The sequence below is a fragment of the Balaenoptera ricei genome, chromosome 8 (assembly GCF_028023285.1).
Source record: "Balaenoptera ricei isolate mBalRic1 chromosome 8, mBalRic1.hap2, whole genome shotgun sequence".
NCBI lineage: Eukaryota > Metazoa > Chordata > Mammalia > Artiodactyla > Balaenopteridae > Balaenoptera > Balaenoptera ricei.
Window position 1 is genome coordinate 8,200,833 of NC_082646.1, and position 20,884 is coordinate 8,221,716.

The following is a 20,884-nucleotide window of genomic DNA, read 5'->3' on the forward strand; positions in this document are numbered from 1 at the left end:
GCTTTGTCTCCCCCAGACAAAATAATCCTAATTCCTTAAACCTTTCTTCTTTTTCCCTCCCTTCCTTCCTTCCTTTCATTTCTTCTCTCTTCTTTCTCTGAGCTTTCCGTTACTGGACTATCCTTCATTTTCAATCAACATTTTATTTATTCATTTTAAAATCTTTTCATGAATACACACACATACACATCCATACACACAGAAAAGTGCACCTATCTGTTTATAGCCAATAAATCCTTATTAGGTAAAAAGAATCAGAAAATACAATTAAGTAGAACAAAATAAAAAGTAAAATCTACCCAAAATAGCTTTGCTCAAATGAAATACGCATGCAATGTGTTTAAATCAGATTTGGTGCACGGTGGCCAAAAGTGGACCTACATTTTGGTCTAATAAAGCACAGGTGAAGGATTACTTTTTTATGAGGTAATAGACTTGGTTTAAAGATTTAAGAACATAGAGTAAATCATAATGGTATTCCAAGGCAATGAATATGTAGGACCTATTCAGTATTAGAGGAAAAAATGGGTGATGCCATTAATGTGGGACAGCTGCCTGGCCTGGCGCAAAGCCTGTGGGATTCACCATCAGACAGCTTGGATTTGAGTCCAGACCTACTGTTTACAAACTGGGTGACATTGGGCTAATTCCACGACTTCTCTGAGCCTCAGTTTTCCTCATCCCTGTCTCACAAGATTTGATAACGGCTAAAAGAGATAATAATGTGAAAGTGCTTTATAAACCACAGGGAACCAAATGCATATAAACTTTTGCAACCTCTTTTAATGATTTCTAATATCCTGTTGGCTTTTCTATTGCTGTTCCAATTTCAAATAGTGGAAGAATAATCATCCTCAGTTTTTTCTTCTATATTTATGTTTAGTAAATCATCCTCTATCTTATTTTTATGCAATTTTGGGTTTTTGCCTCTAAATCAGAATAAAACTCTGACATATTAAACTATGTTTCCTAAGTGATCAGTGTCATGTAAAAAGTTATTCCAAATCTTCTAGTGCAATAACAATTCCATTTAATTTAATATCGTCATCAAATGTGATGAGTGGATCCTTCATTCCTTTTCTTCCAGTTTTGCTTCATCTTTCAGCTTCTCTCCCTCCCTTCTCTTTCAAAATAAAAAAACAGCCCTCTTCTTCTAAGCAGAGGGCTTCACAAAAGCAAAACGAGATGCACCCTTGCATTTCAGTCTCATATCACAGCGCACGAGCCCCACAAGTCTCAGGAAAGCCCGCAGGACCGGGGCCTCTCATTTTCTGGGAAGTCGCATGGCATGATATCCTGAATCTACTATTTCCTGCCTGGGTATTTTGGACAAGTCATTTAACTTCATCTGTAAAATGTAAGCTGATAGGTAATACTTACACTGTAGAGTTGTGGTGAACACTGAATAAGATCATGTACACATATGTCCTGGGCACACAGTAGCTGTGTGTTATATGTGGATTCTTTACGCCAACATGCCCCTCCCCCCCACCATCAAGTACTTTTCTGAAAAGTGGCCTCTCTTGTAGGATTGCGGCCTCTTCATCTGAGAGTAATAAGTCCTTGCCTTTCAAAACATTTATATACGTAGCACTTTACAATTTGCAAAATGCTCCTCTCTCCATTACCTCATTTGAGTCTCAGAAACATGGAGACACACAGGCATTGTTATCACGCTGCTAGAGATGAAGAGATCAAGGCTCAGAGATTAGGTAACCAGCGAGATTCCAGGCAGCAATTAGGGAGGGAGGTAGCTTTGCCCTGGAGGGCAGATTCCGTTTACCCTCTCCTTCTTCTGCAATTTGGGAAGCTGGAATATTCTCCCTCATTTACGGATGAAGAAATTGGGAAACACACATTACTTGAAGTGCTCTGACGTTTCCTGCATGTCACTAGGGCAGCCAAAGCTAAAATCTATTCAGGAATTTTTCCAGACCAGACCAGCCGGACCTGGCCTGAGCAGTTGGAAGGGTGGGGTCACTGGAACAAGGCCTGGGACATGGAAGAAAGGTGAAGTCCAGAGCCTGAAGACTGCTTAGGGAGGCCACCACACAGGACAAGTCAAATGCTTTCAAGTCACAATGTGGCACTTCCCTTCCCACGTCCCCAGAGTTTGGAGAAGCACTGTGGTTCAGGGGAAAGAGGAGGGCTTCAGGAGTTACACCCACCTGGTGCAAATCCCAGCTCTGTAACTTATTGACTATAGGGTTCTCGGTCTTGGATTCCCCCTTCTGTAAAATGGGTATAATGATAACCCTCTCATAGGGCTATGGTGAGAATTAAACAGCAGAGCTGGGTGCTAGAGAACAGTGGGTTTTGGAGGCTAGGTCTGGGGTCCTCCACTTACTGGGACGCTCTGGACAATTCACATGATCTCTGCTCTTTGGCGTCCTCATCTGTAAAATGGGATAGCGACAGCAACCCCTCAGAGTTGTACTGAGGACGAAATGAGATCAGGCCAGAAAAGAACTAAAGACAAGTGCAGAGGAAGCACTAAAAAAAGACTGGCTCTAGGGCTGCGTCACTGCTGAGTGTGGGCCCGGGCTCCACGCCTGTATTTGACCCACGTATGTGCTGTGTGGTCTTGAGCTGGTGATTTTGCCTCGTGTCTCAATCTCCTCATCTTAAAACGGGGATAATAATAATCTGTGCCTTGTGGGTCTGAGAAGAGGATTAAATAAGATAATACAGGTGAAGTGTTCAGAACGGCACCTGGCACCCAGTAAGTGCACTATAAATGTTAATTATTACTGGCTTTGACTATTATTTCCTTTCCCTGTTCTGGTGTCTTGTGGGATTTTTCTGCTCCCATCGGGGCGAAGAGAGTGTGGGTGGAAGGCTCAAGGGAATGGCTCTCTGAAGGGGGCCGCCCGCGGTCTCGGTGGGCCCAGGGCTCTGCCTGGTCTCCTTATTCACAGCCTCTGGCCTCTGGCCCTGCTTCTTCAGAGTGGGCCCAGGGGCCTGGGGGGCCCCATTTTGGAGCTGGCTTTGCGGTCAGGCAGCTATAATCTGTCCCTTAAGCCACACCAGGGTCTCATTAAAACGTGCCCCATAAGTGTTAAAAAAAGTTACACATAAAAAAATTCCATGCATGAAACTGAAACCGTACGTTTTACAGCTTCGGTTTGAAATCTTGCATAATATATAAAACCTCGGCCCTGCACTGGGGCCCGTAAATCAGATTTTATAAAACAAAAAGCTTTTACCTTTCAAAGGGGTTTGGGGAACTTGCAAATTTTACAGACTGAACCAACTGCCAGTCAGAGGCTGCTGGGCCCAAGCAGGGGATCCGAGGGCCAGGTCCCAGAGGCCTGGTGAGCGCTGGGTGGGTGTGGGAATGGGAGTGAGGGTATCCCCGGGGGAGCATTCCAGCTTAGCCACCATGGGGGTGGAAAGCCACCCGCATGGCACTGAAATGGGGAGGGGGAGAGGGTCAGAGAGCGTGGGCACCAGAGGGAGAGATGCTGGTGGTACTCTGTATAAATGAGGCCCTCTGTTACCCCCCGGGAAGCAGAGAGGTGGGCGATGGCGTGCAAGGAGCCAGCAGACCCGCATGCTGACAAGTCACTGCCCTTCTCCAGACTCCAGTGTCCCCATCTATAAAATGGGCGTGCTGCTTTCCACGCTTGTGGTTTTCCCGCCAGCGTTTTGTGATTCTAAGTTTCTTTTCCGGCAGCTGGCTAACCGGGAAGCGAGGTTCCCTCAGAAACTTATACTCTGGGAACTTCTCTGGTCTCTGAGCAGCTCTGGCAGAGCTTAGTAAGCAGTGCCCATGGGAACTCATTTGAGAGACCGTGGAGCAGGCCAGGTAGACACAGAGATTTGCTTGGACGAGAGGAGGGGACCAGCTGGAGGGGGAGGACCCGCGTGCCCGTGGTGGGCCTGGGGGAGCTGGGGAGGAGGCAGGACCCGAGCGCCCAGCGTGGGACAGAGTTAGGGGGACCCTAGTGTCCTCCTGACAATCCCATCTGTGAAAGTCAACATTCAAGGGCAAAGGAAAGCCGCCCTGACACACATATATATAAAAAATAAATCTCTCAATTATCTCAGCTCATTTGCTTGGGGTCTCATTTTATGTCCCTGCTCCACTGCGCAGTATATCTGTCCGGATAAAGAGTTACAGGCCGTTGGGCTACGTGTGTGGGGTTGTAAAAAATACAGATGCCAAATTAACTGGCTGTGGCACTCGGCAGCTGATTGAGCTGATAATGACGTGATCTGACCTTTTTCTAATTTCTAATTATGTGCATCTCGGCTGTGCTGGCTGCATGATTCTTGTTCTAATGATGGCTCCTGTGGTCGGCCTCTTCACCTCTCCCCTCCCGACACAGGACTACAAGTGGGGTGGCAAAGGGCGCTGCCTGACACCCTCCCCCCGCCCCGTAAAGTTTCAGGCTTCCGGCCACACAGTCTCTCTGAGGGCCTGGAGGTGAGGTGAGGTGGCTGGAATGCCTGGCTTTAGTGATATTGCATTTGACCTTAACCTTCTGGATGCCGTGCATTTAGTTCCACAAGCCATCTCGTTAATATTTTATGACTGTCACAGGAGACAGGCGTATTGGCTCTATAGACGAGGAAACTGAGCTTCAAAGGAGTTGTCGTCAAAGTCACCCAGAGGGTTAGCTGTGTAGCTGGGCTGAGGTCCTTGGCTCCTTCAATGGTCTCCATTTAAATAATCGACCTATCCATCAGTCACTGACTGTGGCTAACTGCTCTGGGTAAATCAGGTCCACATGAGGAGGTGGGCTGTCCAAGGCCTGCTCCACCAGGGGACCACTCCCGGCCCAGTCCCCTGAGCTAGAGGCCCAGGGAGCACTGGGGGTCTGGGGCCATTGGGGCAGCTCCTACAACATCCGCGTCCCTAGGTCAGGCGTGGCACGTAGCAGACACTAACCAAGTTTTGTTGGATTAATGAAGAAATCTGAATCTTTGAGTGAACAGAACTCTGAGAGACCCAGGTAGTGCGGGCCAGGGGAGAACAGGGAGGCGGTCACACTTTTTGGTATTTTCCAGGCTGTGCTAGAATAAGAGGCTGTCCTCGGGGGGTCTTCTATAGCTCACCTGGCAGGTGGTAGTGGGCAAGGTCTGTGAGGTTTGTTTCCCCAGGACTCCTACCTCTGAAGGTTTAAATTCTTTCATGTTACTCAGCCTATTTTAGGTATTTCCTACCAATTTAGGCCTCAGTTTCTTTTGGGGTCAAGGGAGAGGAGTGCCCATTCCAGCTCCTGCAGAAACGGCTGCCTCACTTCCTGGCTCCATGGCTGCTGCGGGTGTAGCTTCTAAAGACCTGATTCGTAATTGTGGTTCTGAGATTCTGAGCAACTGAACAGCAGGGCAGGGCCAGGCCAGCCTGCACTTACTACTGGACCAACTGGAGAACCTGCATGGGCACAGCTCTCCTAGGGGACCTGAGAGACAGTGGTCTGGGCTCCCAGGAAGGATGTCTGCTCAATCCCAGCCAGGGGAGAGGGAGGGCCAGGCACAAGCAGAGGTGGATTTGTGGCTCCCAGAAACCTGCACTAACGCTCCTGACCCCGGTCAGGTGCTTATCCTCTGTCCTCTAAACGCATCATAACACTTCACAGATTTCCAGGCCAGGCTGGGGGGCTCTCCTGGTAGCTCTTCTGGCCTCCGTAAAGTAGCATAATCAACTCTTGAGAGAAGCAGTGGGGTGGATAATTCACAACACAGAATAATACCCAAGTCATTTAAATCTGTTCTGCCAGTGCACTGTGTATGTGTGTCTTTCTTCCTTCCTTTTTGGAATCACATTTGCTTTTCTAATTCTGCTTGCCTTTTGGGAGTAGGTACTAACTAAATTCTGACTGCAAGAGGTCAGTGCTATAATCAATCAATTTGTGGAAGAGAGTTTTTCAGAGTTTCCAAATTCACCGTGCATCATCTGGGTAATCCACCCACAGAAAAATCAAGAGCTGTGGTTAATAATCCCAGGATGACCGCTGTCATGATGAACAAACAGAGCAGCCTCTCTACAGCTCTCTTTCTTAACAGGATTCCCAGGGCTAGATGAGAATTTCAGGTATCATCTAATCTAGTGGCTACCAAGCCTTATTGAAGACTGCAGCTGTCTGGGAAACCTTTCAAAATGTACCTTCACAGGTCCCACCAAACTTACTGAATCACGGTTTCCAGGTGGTGGGCCCCAGGACCGTGTACTTTTTAAAGCTGTAGTGGTGATGTGGATGACAAGCTAGGTTTGGGAGCTTGATCTACTGCGTCCCCCTAAATGGGCAGGACATCTGCTGATCTTCTCAATGTGACTGTGTTTCCGGTCTTCCTACCCACTGATCTGCTTGACTGTGCCTGTCGTCCTCACCCTCCACACTGTAGCACATGGCCATCAGCTCCTCTCTGGGCAGCCCAAGACAGATTTACCAGCGTGCCAGGACTCTAGCTCTTGGAACAGCTACACCAGACATTCTGGGCGCTATGACCCTCCTTTCCTCCCGTCTTCGCTGCAAGGGGGTTGTAGGTCATGCTGGTGTCGCAGCGGCAGAGGAGGGGAGAGCTTCGGCAGCAACACCTTTGCATGCAACTCTTGGTTTAAGGTTCTCAGGCGCTAGAAGGGTACACCTAGTGCCTGCCCACAGGGGGCATGCAAATTTCTTTGTTGAATGCATGAATGAAAGGATCGCTTCTAGGGCATCTGGAGGGGATCAGAAGGGAGGAGGACCCTAGCCAGGGCGGGGGTTGGAGGGTCTTTACCAGATTGTCCAGCTCTGGGTCATCGCTGAAGAAGGGTTTGTGCTCCTGTTCCTGCTGGTGGACAAAGTTCTCGATGTCCACATCAAAGCTGGCGGAGGTGATGCACTCAGAGCCCTGGGTGGCCTGTTCACATTTCTCAAACAGCAGCGTCAGGAGCGGGAAAAGAGGGTGCCTGCGGGGACATCAAGAGCTCACACATGCGCACTCAGAGACTTGCTGCCGTCGGGGCTCAGAAGCCACCAGGGTCCCTTCCCACTTTGCCGTCACTTCTTCTCCCAGGGTCCCACTCCCTGAGAAAGGCCCCAGTCCCCATGGTCAGCCTAGACGGCAGCGTTTCACGCCCTGGCACAGAGAATTCAGTCTCCTGATTCCTGGGGCCTCAGAGGCTTCTGTTCCTTCCCACCAGGGGCCTAACTTTTCTCTTGGTCCAGATAAACTGCACACATATTTGATGAGGGTTGCTGGGTATAACCCTTCACAGAAGTAGGTGTCCATTTCTGGCTCAATGTCAATCTGGGAAGGAAATATGGGAAGTGTCCAGAAAAGTCCTGGATGTGAACATTCGTGGTTGATCACACACCCACCCTTGGCTGCGTGGAGCCAGCCGAGGGCAGCACCTGTGTGTCTGCAAGTGTACGTGGAGGGGTGTGGACCCGAGTACTCATCACACATGGTGGGCAGAAGTCTCCACCTGTCCTGCATCTGTTGGCCGACTCAGTTTAGGTCAGACATCCCAGTCACACGTGTAACACCTCCCTACACGTTTCTATCATCACACACTTAGCACAACTGTAATTAAACAATTATTTGCATCATTATTTGTCCAGTGTTTTCCCCCAAGACTGTCTTTGTCTCAATGATCATTGTATCCTTAGGACCTTGCCCTGATGCTGACAGTAGGCACTTAATAAATATTCGGTGACTGACAATGAACCGGTGAATGATGAATATGTGAGTGTGAGTGTGCGCATGTGTGTGATGGGTCTATGATGGATGGATGTAAGCTGAAGTGCTTACCTGGCTACTCTATGGGTCTTGGCTTCGACATCACCCACTCTGGGAAGGTTCCCCGACTGCCCCTCCCCTCAACCTATGCCAACGGCTCCCTGGGTTGTTTGCTTTACCACATGCCTCCCTCACTAGACTCTCAGCTACATGAGGGCAAGAAGCAAGCCCACCTTATTCCTCACTGTCTGCCCAGAGTCTAGCAGCGGCATGTGGATCCTAATAAATCTTTGTTGAATATATATGTGTTAGGTGTGTGACCCCATTTGCATATATAAGCGCATCTCGTTCTCATTTCTCTGCAGCATGAGTGAACAGCTATGTCTTCACACCCGGCACGTGCACATGTGTTTACATGGGTATTGACACTGGATTCTGGAGCCCCACTCCCTCCCACCATGGTTCCCAAAAAAGCAACGGCACATCCCTCTCTGGTTGCTCACCTCAGTGCCCTGGAACCACAAAATCTAGCTCCTTTCTTTTTGAGTAAGCTCTGCGTGCTGGGAGAGGAGACAGTATGTATGTTGGGTCTGGTCCCCAGGCTTCTGCCAATGGGGACGTTGTAGCCAGCACTGCCCAAGAGAACTTCTTGAGGTGATGGAGACATTCTACAATCTCTGCTGTCCAATATGGTAGCCACTAACTTCATGAGGCCAATGGACATTTAAAATACGGCTGTTTTTGAATTATGGTTTTCTCAGGGTATATGCCCAGTAGTGGGATTGCTGGGTCATATGGTAATTCTATTTTTAGTTTTTTAAGGAACCTCCATGGTGGATGGACCTAGAGTCTGTCATACAGAGTGAAGTAAGTCAGAAAGAGAAAAACAAATACCGTATGCTAACGCAAACATATGGAATCTTAAAAAAAAGAAAAAAATGGTACTGATGAACCTAGTGGCAGGGCAGGAATAAAGACGCAGACATAGAGAATGGACTTGAGGACGTGGTGGGGGAGGGGTAAGCCGGGACGAAGTGAGAGAGTGGCATGGACATATATACACTACCAAATGTAAAATAGATAGCTAGTGGGAAGCAGCCGCATAGCACAGGGAGATCAGCTTGGTGCTCTGTGACCACCTAGAGGGGTGGGATAGGGAGGGCGGGTGGGAGGGAGACGCAAGAGGGAGGAGATATGGGGATATATGTATATGTATAGCTGATTCACTTTGTTGTACAACAGAGACCAACACAGTATTGTGAAGCAATTACACTGCAATAAAGATCCATTAAAAAAATAAAGTATGGCTCTTGTGTCTAGGACACTGAATTTTTTATTTTGTCTAATTTTAACTAATTTTAATTTAGATAGCAACATGTGGCTAGTGGCTACCATATTGGAAACCACAGTAAGTCCTGAAAATGAAAACAGATCATGCTTCTTCCCTCCAGCACGCTATGATTAAACATGCCGAGCAAGACTGAACATTCAGGGGCTTCCCTGGTGGCGCAGTGGTTGAGAATCTGCCTGCCAATGCAGGGGACACGGGTTCGAGCCCTGGTCTGGGAAGATCCCACATGCCGTGGACCAACTAGGCCCGTGAGCCACAGCTACTGAGCCTGCGCGTCTGGAGCTTGTGCTCCGCAACGGGAGAGGCCGCGATAGTGAGAGGCCCACGCACCGCGATGAAGAGTGGCCCCCACTTGCCGCAACTGGAGAAAGCCCTCGCACAGAAACGAGGACCCAACACAGCCATAAATAAATAAATAAATAAATAAAATTTAAAAAAAAAAAGAAAAAAAAAAAAAAAAGACTGAACATTCAGCCTACATAGTGTTTGTAGGCTGACGGGGGACCCCCGTGAGCCTGTCCCATCCTGGGATTCTAATAATTCTGGGCAGAAAGGCAGAAGGGGCTGAGACCCAACCACACTCAAACCTATACCCACTGGTCATTCTACTCAAGCTCGGGGGCAGCGGGGGCTGAGACGAGATGAATTCCTGCCACAGATGAGCTGCGTGGCTTAGCAAAGCTGTCTCTAGACACTATCTCCCCGACCCTTGTTTTGGGAGCTGATGCGTAAATAGCTGGGCTCCAAGGCTGCCGGCTGGGTCACAGTCTGGAGGAAAAAAGGGTCAATATCTGAGGGTAGCCCACCTGCAGCCCCAAATTGCTAGAAGAGCTATTCAGCCCCCTCAGGAAGCTGGTGGGAAAACAATGGGTTCGCTCAGCCATCCGCTGAAGACAAAGAGAAAACCAGGTGAAGGGGTTAAACTCCAGTATAAGTCTTCATTTGCAGCCACTAATACCGCAGCATATTATAGTCTAATCTAACCTGATCCCAGTTTAATGCAAGATTCTCCTGGCCCTGAGTGGAATACCAAAGAAAGCCTTCATGGCTGTGATTTAAGCAGAGGCCTGCAGTGGTTTAGCTGAGGGACATGAAAGGCAAATTCCAGACGGTGTTATGAATTATTGCGCCTTATGAACCTTCCTACTCTCAGCAGATGCCTGCTGCCATTTAAACAGCCACTAGATCAATTAGGAGTGAAAGGCACAAATCGACTCTGTACAAGGGCACTAAATTACCAGGAACTAATAATCCGCAGCATCGTGCCAGGTGGTGGGGGGCGCAGCCCCTGCCCCATCCCCACGGCGGCCGCCGGTCACTGCATGTCCCTCCCTCACCGGCTGGAGGCAGGGTGGGCAGCTGCTGATGGTGTGTGGGTGTGCCGGTGCACGTGTGTGCACCTGGGTTGAATGTAGGCTGTCAACGAGAGCAAGTGTGAGTGTTGTTTGTGTAAGTGGGTTGTCCTAGGTGTTTTTATTGCGTGTGCACACACGGTGTTACGTCTCTGCGGTACTATGCACATATGGGTTGTGTGTATGGAGCTGGGGTGCAGAGTTTGTGTGCTGTGAATACAGGGTGCCTATGCCCTCTATTGTATGCAGTGTGTGTGCAGGGCTACGTGTTATCTGTATGCAATGCGTGTGCGAGCATCATGTGTTTTGTGTACACAGCGTGTGTGGCATGTGGGGTGGGGAGGAGGGAGCTGCCGGTGACTGCATCTCCCAGCTACCAGCCCTGGAGTTGGGCTGGGGGGAGGAGGGTGAGCTCTTCTGCCACTGTCCTGGCCTCTGCAGGGAGGAGAGTGATCAGGGAGGGCCTCTCTGAGGAGGTGACATTTGAGTTAAGCCTGGAAGGACGAGGAGGCAGTCAGGCAAAGGTCTGAGGGAGGGGCATGCCGAGCAGGGGAAAACGCAAAGCACTTCAGAGAGAAATGAGCTTGGCATGTTTCTGGAACAAAATCCAGGCGCTTGTGGCTGGAGCAAGGTAGGCGAATGGAGGGAGATGAAGTCGAAGAGGTGAGCAGCAGTCAGATCCGAGGTCTCGCACAGAGCTGGGCTTTTGGGGACTGGGGTGGAGGCACTGTCCCCTCCACCGGGGGACAGCATGCACCTTCCAGGCAGAGCTCTAGCATTGGTCCATTTTATAAACCTCTCCCCTGCAGGTGTCAGATCTCTCCTGTGTGTGTGTGTGTGTGTGTGTGTGTGTGTGTGTGTGTGTGCGCGCGCGCGCGCGCGCGTGAGACGAGGGCATATCTGGGGGTGTTTTCTATGGCTTCTGCCATCTCTCAGTAGAAGAAAACGTGCTTTTCATCTTCTCCCCCACGTTAAGCAAGGACCCGTGGAGCCCAGAACAGGCCTCCTGGTTGCTGCCAGGCCCCTCTCCCCAGCCCCTCCCTGCCTGAGCTGCACTATCAGTTCCCAAATCCTCCCGTCATACCCCATCCTCCCCAGGCTCCTGCCTCTGGTTCCACCCACCCTGATCCCTGGAGCCCTGAGCCCAGGAGTTCGGATGACATCTGTGCTCACCCACAGCTTTTCGTATGAACCACAGCCAGGGTTGGTAGGGCTGCCTGTGGTTCCCATGCTCTATCCACCTGCATCTCTCGATCACCCTGACCGCTACCTGCTACCTCAAGTGTGGGGACTGCTGAGATGCTCTGTATCACCCCTGAGAAACAGGCTCAGTTTCCCAGTGACTCAGCTGGGTTCTGAGGCTGCAGTGATGCTATGGCCTTCTTTAAGACTGTTCCCGGCCCAGTTCCCAGCCCCTTCCCCAGTTGCCCATCCTACACCTGCCTAAGCGTTGACCTATATTTTAAGCTATCCTCCCACATCACCCCATAAGACTGGGGAAGAGGCTGGAAGCCACCTTCAAGGAGTCCTTTCCAGCAGCCTCCACTGCGGGCCTGGGGTGTGGTGGGGTGACTAGGGCAGGGACCAGGAAGGCTGGGCACTTTACCCTCCTGGGACATGAATGCCCTTGTCTGAGCCAGGCAGGGGATGGGAAGGGGGATTTCCGGTCATGCGTGGGATACTGGTCCTGTCATTCTTGACCTCCCCTGAGCTTCAGTCTGTCCGACTAGAAAATGGGTTTTAAGGAGTTCCTCTTCCCGCTGTCCAGATCTCTCCCACCGTGGATCAGTACCCTTCAGAGACCGGAAGCAGAAACGTGGAAACTCGGTCCCCAGTGCCTGGACGATGATGAACGAGATGTGAAAGATGGCCATTAGCCTTTATTTCCAGAGAGCTGAGGACGTCTGACCTCCAGAAGAGCTCGCCTTCTCGCTCCCCGATCTTTCTCCACGCTTTTCCCTGTGTCGCCTCCCACCTGGCCGCCCCCTCCACCCCAATCTCTCTCTTTTTTTAATTTTTATTTTTTTGAATTTTATTTTATTTATTTTTTATACAGCAGGTTATTAGTTATCTATTTTATACATCTTAGGGTATATATGTCAATCCCAATCTCCCATTTCATCCCACCACCGATCCCCCTGCCACTTTCCCCCCCAATCTCTCTTAAGCCGTTCAAAATTTGGAGAAAATAAATCTCACTGCACTAATTCAGGGAGAGTTTGAGCCTCGTTGGTGCAGAACAAATAAAAGGAGTGAACTGGCATGACATTTTACTGCAGAAGAGAGGTCGTTTCCAGCCACTAATAGAAAGGATCTGACACAGACTAATAAAGAGAAATGAATTTCTCTAATGGCCTCATTTATCACATTCAGCACTGTGCCTCTGCCTGGGTGCTGGGAGGGCGGGCTTCCCCGAGTGCGGACAGCACCAGGAGCGGGGGACGAGAGAGGACCTCAAATAAGATTTTATTATATCTTGTTTTCTTTTCGGAGTCCTCACCCCCAGCCCCAACCTCATCACCTCCCCCCAGGAGCATCTGAGCCAAAAACAAGCTCAAGATATGCAGTTCTTGTTAACGATCCAGAGAAATAAAGAACCCCTCTCCACAGAATTGCAGTCTTGTGCTAGCTTAAGAAGGTGATTAAACCGGATGTGTTGATTTCTACAGGGGTTTAAGCTATCGTTTGGTTTTATTACTTCTGACATTTCTGCCTTCGTTGTTTTCTGCATCACCCAAATTCGCGGGCCTAAAATGCCCAGTCTGGGGCCAGGGTGCGTAGGGCTGCCTCTGGGAACACCACAAAGAGCCTGGGCCTAAACAGGGCAGGATTTCGGCTGAAGCCCTTTGCAGAGGTGAATGTCACCCTCTCTCCAGCAGCAGCGAGGCTGAGACCCCTTGCTGAAGCCCCAGATCTTCTTGAGGGCAAAGCGATCCGGGCCCCCCTCATTCCCCCCCACCCACACACACATTTCTGGTGCGGCTTCTGAGAGCGCCCTCAGGCAGGCGGGCTTCAGCGCCTTCCATTTTACTCCTCCCTCTTTCAAGACAGATGTGCTTACTGCAGATGGCCCAGTAGGTTTCCCTAACATTTTCGAAGACCTCTTGGGATGGAGACCATAACTTCCTTGGTAATTTTTACACTCGTATCTAACTGCAAGTTCCCCTATAAGGCTGAAGCTCATTTCCTTTTGCTAAAAGGACTCAAAAGAAGACAAGTGGACTTTGTTCTGCTTCCCTTTGCTCCTCCTTGGACAACCTGGGTTAAGAAAAACGTTTTTTTTAACATTTCTTTCTGCTCATAGGGCCATAAACAGAGAAGCAGAGATAGGAAAAAGAAAGAGTGCCAAAATATAGAGCTTCAACAGATAACAAACAAGGACCTACAGTACAGCATAGGGAGATATACTCAATATTTTGTAATAACCTATATGGAAAAGAATCTGAAAAAGAATATATAAAACTTATATATATATAAACATATATATATATATATATAAAACTTAATCACTGTGCTGTACACCTGAAACTAACACAACATTGTAAATCAACTATACTTCAATTAAAAAAAAATTTTTTTTTTTAAATAGCGCTTCAGAGAGGCTATAATGCAAAGAACACAAGAAACAGGTAACAGATATGAAGAGAGAAACAGAGCCCCACAGACTGGGGTTGGGGGGTGGCGATGACAGTCACACACAGGGGGGGACATTAGTGTTGAGCTCCCTTTCTGGGTGATAAACCTTGTGATTCACAGTCATGCCACTCTGTCACTTCTGAGCCTCTCAGCCATCCCTCCCTTTGTGACCTTGGCCAGAACTGCAGACCTCAATTATGGGTCCAGCCAAGTGTGTGGCAGCCTGCTGGGCTGTCCACCGCCTCTCCCTGTGACTGACCTTGGAGCCCCCAGGCCTGTCCTGTACCTCCCTTCACAGCCCAGTGTCAGCGCTCACCACCCCCTGAGGCTTGGCTGCTTCCTCCGATGGGGACAGGGTGGGGTGTCAGAGCCTTTGGCCCTTCCTAACTGGGATGAGAGTGGATGGTCCAGAGGAGGGAATGTATAGTAGGAAAGGAAAATTTCTGGATGGAGGTTTTTGGTGATGAGGCAGTGGGACCAGAGCCTGGCCAGGGTCAGACCTCTGCAGAGGACATTAGCCACTGGCCAGTGAGGTTGGGGTGAAGGGGGGCAAGCAGCGACCCAACCTGGTCTCCACGGACACACACAGCGGAGGTCTCAAGTTGTCAAAGGCCCACCACCCTGGAAACCCTACCGGGGGTCTGGCATTGTAACCCTTTATTTCTAGCGCCCCAGGTCAGATCACTGAGATCACAGAATCAGAGACAATACCCTGGAGGCACCTTTCAGGACGACTCCTCCCCCTTTCCTGGGCATCTTTTCATGGCCAGAAGGCCCATTGCAAGTAGTCATTCTGAGAACTACAGTGAAATCTCTCCTGGATGCTGATAAAATAGAGTCAACATCATCAGAGCACACCCACGGTGCTTCACAGTATGGCCTCAGCTTTCTTTTCAGTATTTCTCCTGGATAGACTCAGTGGAGAACATGGTAGTTGAACAGACAGCAGGTGGCCCCAGGCCCCTTGCACCTTCACCACCCACTTCACTAGCTCAGGCAAACCGGGCTGTTGTGCTCCTGCTCTTCCTTCCACCTGAGATGCCTCTTCCTATGTCTCTCCCTGGCCCTCCTAATAATCTCCAGAATCCAGCTCAAAATGCCATCCTTTCTACCAAGATTGGTCTCTCCAGCAAGAGAAATCGGTGCCTCTTCTGAACCACCACAGGACATGCTTGGGGGGTCTCTACCGTGACCTCACTCACAATTTCGGTGGACTGGGTGGTCTGACACAAGGATAGACTTCGGAGACAGATAATTAATTGTGTGACTCCGGGGCAAGTTACTGAATTTCTCTGAGCCTCAGTTTCCTCTTTTATAAAATAGGGATAACGCCACCTACCACAGAGGTTATTGTTAAGAGTTACATGAAGGAACATGTAGAGTGCCTGGTACTTAGTAAGCTGTCAATTAATGCTTGTTCCATTTCCCTGGAATGGCATGGGGGCACCTTTTTTTTTATTCAAAACAACATCGACACTATCCGCTCCAATAAATGTATGATTCCATCTCTACTGACTCATTTGGCAGGGAAACAAGCCCACATGCCAATTCAAACAGAGGCACAGAAAGAGGAGGAGAGGCAAAGTACAACTTACTAGAACTCGGAACCCCAGTTTTGAAACCAAAAAACACTGCCAGTAAGAATTTATTTTTATTTCCCATAGGACAATTATTAAATTCTATTGACTACAGTTGTTTGTGCACAGATCTGTCTTCCTCACTACATGGGGAGCTTCTCTGGTCCACGAACTCGTCTTACCTCTGAATTCCCAAGGGTCAAGCACAGTGCCTGGCACAGAGCAGAGGATCAATGAATGGGAACAAATGAATGAACGAAGCGAGCACTGACAGCAGGTGGAGATTCTGAGACACAAGCCTGAAGTTCTTTTGGGCTCGGAATCCACTCCCCTGCGGTACCCAGGTCAGCTACAGCCATCTGGCAGCTTCTAGCCACAGTTACTACAAAGGGCCCTGTCTCCTCTGGGCTCTGCTGGGTGGGTGGGGTGAAGGCTGGCAGGGTCTCAGGGGCAGAGGAGTAAGTGTGAAGGAAGCGCTCGGCCAGCCCTCCTCTCCTCCCCTCAAAGGCACCAGATGGAGAGAGCAGAGTGGGGTGGGGGAGACCAAGCCAGCAGCTCCTGGTTGGATGTATTTTTACTTCAGGTGTGACGTTGAAACCATGCGGGTGTATTTTTAGTCCTGCCCAGTGGGCGGTGTGTTCGCCTGGGTTGCCTTGGAGAGGACTTCTTCTTGTTGCTAAATTGGAATTGCATCTGCTGGGTTCCTGGGCTCCAACCAGCTCTCCTCCCCCAGGTGGGTGGACAGGTCCAGCCCTGGTGAGTGTGGGGCTCAGGGGAGGCCACAGTCTGCTTTGTCCCCATCCCTTCACACACACACACACACACACTCACACACTCACACCCTTCCCTCCTGGCACATTAAAAAAAAGTAATAAATGTGAAATCTCAACAAACTGGTTGTTCAGGCTGGTCTACAAGGGCGAGAATACAAAGAACCTAAAACTTGAGACCTGGTAGGATCTCACGTCCAGCCCCTTCATTTTCTCCCCAGTTTTACTAAGAAATAATTGACATGCATCACTGTATAAGTTTAAGGCATGTAGCATGATGGTTTGATTTACATATACTATGAAATGATTACCACGATAGGTTCAGCTAACATCCATCTTCTCAGATAAAATAAAAAGAGAAAAAGGAAAAGAAAATTTTTCTCCTTGTGATGAGAACTCTTAGTGTTTACTCTCTTAACTTACCTATATATGACAGAGCAGTGTTAGCTATAGTCACCGTGTTGTACATTACATCCCTAGTACTTATTTCTTTTATAACTGGACGTTTGTACCTTTTGACTACCCTCCTCCATTACCCCCTCCTTCTACACTTCACCTCTGATAACCACAAATCCAATCTCTTTTGCTCTAAGTTTTTTTTTTAGATTCCACATATAAGTGAGATCCTACAGAATTTGTCTTCCTCTACGATGTATTTTACTTAGCATAATGCTTTCAAGGTCCCTCCATGTTGTCATAAATGGCAGGATTTCCTTGGGTTTTTTATTTTTTATGTCTGAATAATATCCCATTGTATATACATGCCACAACTTCTTTATCCATTCATCCATCAGTGGACATTTAGGTTGTTTCTGTGCCTTGGCTACTATAAATAATTCTGCTATGAACATGGGGGTGCAGATGTCTTTTCGAGTTAGTGTGTCCATTTCCTTTGGATCCCCAAAGTGGGACTGCTGGCTCGCAGGATAGTTCTATTTTTAATTTTTTAAGGATCCTCCATACTGTATTCTAGAGTGGCTGCACCAATATACAATCCCAACAACAGTGCACAAGAGTTCCGTCTTCTCCACGTCTTTACTATCACTTATCTCCTGTCTTTTTCATGATCAGCCCCTTCATTTTAAGGGGAGGTAACTCAGGAAGAGAAAATAGAAGTATCTTGCCTGCAGTTAGGCAGCTAGTGAGAGGCAGTTTCTATCCAGTCCCCAACAAGAAAGCACTGGGGAAGGTTTGGTGTGGGAAGGGGAGCTCCATCCATTTTGTCATGGCAAAATGACAGTGACACACCCACACACATTTGGTGGCACTTTGTAACTTACATTTCATGTGCTTATTGCACTGAAACACCCAATATTTTTATCATTCCCATTTTACTGATTAGCAAACTGAGGGGCCATGTGGTTAAATATTTACATCAGGCTAATAAGTGACTGAGATGAGATTTAAATCTGGGTATCCAAACTCCACATTTTGTGCTCTTCCCCCTTTCCCAGGTACTGTTTTTGAACCATTATTAGAATCACTTCATCCTCCTCCCCCTTTTTTTCTCCACTGGCCTTGAGTCCTATGTGTCCTGGGGTCACAGAACTGAGCTGCCACATTTACCCTTTGAGCATCAGGACCTGTGCAGCACAAGACAGTCTCTACCTCACCAAACGGGTTTCCAAAAGAACCTTCTCTCATAATAATACTTCTGTGTGTTGGAGAAGGCTTTGACGTTTTTATAGACCTTTCATTTTCTCATCTTATGCCTATCCTATGGGAAAGCTTATCTAAAGAGGTTAAATGAGTTGCTCAGTGGTAGAATCAGAACTTAGGCTGAAGTCTTAGTCTTGTGTTCTTTCTACTTGACCACAAAATGCCCCAGTGCTTGGGAAAATCAGAGAGTGGGGCTTAGAAGGGCTAGACTGGCTTAGTCCAGCCCTGGTGAGAAGCCATGGGCCATGTGAGCCCTCAAAGCCCCAGCTTGCTGGCTCCCCGCCCCTCCCACCTGACGCGCCCCCCCCCCCATTTGCACCAGCGGGAGGCCCAATGGCTGGTGTCTTCCCTCTAGTAAGGGGGACCTATCCAGTCTAGTACTTGTCACAGTAACTCCTCACAACTGTGGCCACCATTCATTATAAGCCTTGTCTGTGCCAAGCACTGTCAGCTGTCAGCATTGGTCATCTCCTTTCATCCTAACATAACCTTGTGAGGATAAAAGTCATTGGGATTCCAGGCTCCTGGATCTCTTATCCGTGTGCCTTGTCTTGGCGGGGTACCTGGACTTCTCAGCTCTGCCTCGGCCAGGTGGTGAGCTGTGGAAGCATCAGGACCCGCTGCCTCTGAACACACTTGCTCTCTGGGCCAGGCAGCTGCAGCCTCTGGGCCTGCCAGCGGCACGTGCAGAGGCTGGGTCCTGGTGGGGGGGCCTTCGAGATGCCGGCAGGAAGGGCAGGGAACAGGCTTTGTCTGGTGCCCGGGGAGAATTGAGCACGGTTTGACTTTCAGATTACGGCTCCAGCAGGATCGCTCCCCTGACTGTAGTCAACAGCTGAGATGTTTTCTCAGATGTCAGTGAATCCAACTGCTTCCAAACGCAAGGAGTGTCTGCTGGAGCCCCAGCCCATAAAACCCAGCTCAGAATGCAGCCTGGAACATCTGCTCCCAGCACCTAGTCCGGAAGCATCTGGTCCTGACTCTTCTGCTTGGAATGGCTAAACTTCTCCCACACCCTTCTCAGGCCACCTCACCCAGCACGTTCCAGGGATGACCAAGCTCTATGCCAGGGAAGGCACAGGGTTAAGCCCCAGGGTCAGCTCCCTGGAGACAGAACACCCCTTGGTCACAAGGTGGAAGAGTTCCCTCAAAGACAATTCATTAGGAAGTGCCAGTTCCCAGGGTCCTGGCCAGGCAGCTGCTAAAGAGGACAGTCACACAGCAGCCAGCCAGCCCCTCCGCCCAGCCCCAAGCCCAAGGGGCTCCTGCCTCCCCATTCACCAGCCCGGCCCCAGGAGAGGCCGCTTGGCTCTCATTTCCCTTGGGCTTCACCTCCCTTGGGAAAAGCAGTGCTACTCTCCTACACTGCGCAGTGGGCCAGAGACCTTGCAGTCAATTCCACATATACTTTTCTGAGCCCATAAGATGTGCCAATTTTATATTATAGCTACTTCCTATGCCTATCTTCTTGCCACTCCCTGGGCTGATTCTTTTTAATTCAGAACCCCTCTTGGAACTTGACTCGATGCTTACGCGTAGCAGAGCTCAGTAAATGTTTAATTGAATCGCAGTGCAGGACCGCTCAGCTGGGAGCCCTTTCCTGTCTTGCCTCTTGCTGGATCGCCCCTCAGCGTTTACCTTCTAGCCCGACCAACCCCTGCTTCCATTCCCCCAAACATCTCATAGCAGCTAAGGGCTGCAGAGTACTCTCCACATGCCAGATTCTTTATCCAGCACTTCATGGTATTATCTCATTTAATCCCCATGACCAACCTAATGAAGAGATGGCACTATTTTCAGTCCTATTTTACAGATGAGGAAACAGAGGCCCAGAAAGGTTTAGTGCCCAGTGGCAGAGCCAGAATGGAAACCCAGGCGATCGAGGTCCACAGGCCCTATTCTGCAGCCTGAATGTCACCTCCCTGAATGCGCCAGATGCCTCACATGCTGAAAAGGCCACGGGGACCATGCTGGCCCCTTTGCTTAAAACACTCCCATCCCACCCCAACCCAGGCAGCAAACACTGATCTGTGTGTTAGATATTATCATATATCATCTCATTTTAGTCTAGCTATGACTATTTCCTTTTTTACAGTTGAGAAAACAGATTCAGAGGGACTAACTTGCCCAAGGTGACCAAGCTGGTTATCACCACATCTATTTTTAGACCTTGTCCCACAGCTCAGTACGGCTGCTCTATGGCCTTTGTCCCTCTAGCTATTGGACCATTAGGACTGAGCCTGAACTTCAGTGACCTTTAGAGGGATAGTCTCAAGGGAGCGATCTGAACATTGCCCACTGCCCCGTTCTGATCTTTCCCTAAACAAGTGTGGATTCTAGAGGGATCCAGTCTGCATGCAACAGGGGCAAATGTATTACAAACAAGGGGTTAGCAATATGTACTGCTTTCGTTGAACTAGAAGTGGACTTCAGCTTGAACTGTCTAGGGCTGGGTCCCACATGGGCAGAAGCTCTGAGTGCAGTTTACAGAGAGCTGAGACTGACAGGAAGAACTACAAACACTACACAGAAAGGTCGAGACTCTGACAGCTGAGAAACTAAAGACTGGTTTGATGTGGAGTTTCTGGAGCTGCTGGGAAGGAACTCATTAACGGATGAAACAGGAAAGCCTTGGAATCTACCTGGAGAACGTGGAGGCATCGGGGCTTTGCTCAAGCAGATGTTAAGAGATGGACGGCGCTGGGTAGAATCTAGGAAGGAGAAAATTCACTGCCTTGGGGTTCGGGTGAGAAATCACAATTGCAAACACTTACATAGCGCTTATTTTGGGCCAGGTTCTAAGCATTAATTCGTTAAGCGGGAACATTTCAAATTTAGAACCAGGGAGTGGGCCAGACAGGTCAGTGA

General features: G+C 49.1%; 1 protein-coding gene across 4 annotated transcripts in view; it reads right to left on the reverse strand.

Moving 5' to 3' along the window:
* PKNOX2 (PBX/knotted 1 homeobox 2) overlaps positions 1-20,884 on the reverse strand; it is a 258,706-nt gene that overhangs the window by 37,473 nt on the left and 200,349 nt on the right. For all 4 annotated transcript variants that reach the window (XM_059930120.1, XM_059930121.1, XM_059930118.1 and 1 more), the window contains one exon: positions 6,727-6,898. In XM_059930120.1, the coding sequence (XP_059786103.1) occupies positions 6,727-6,898 (172 nt within the window). The remainder of the gene's footprint in view (positions 1-6,726; positions 6,899-20,884) is intronic.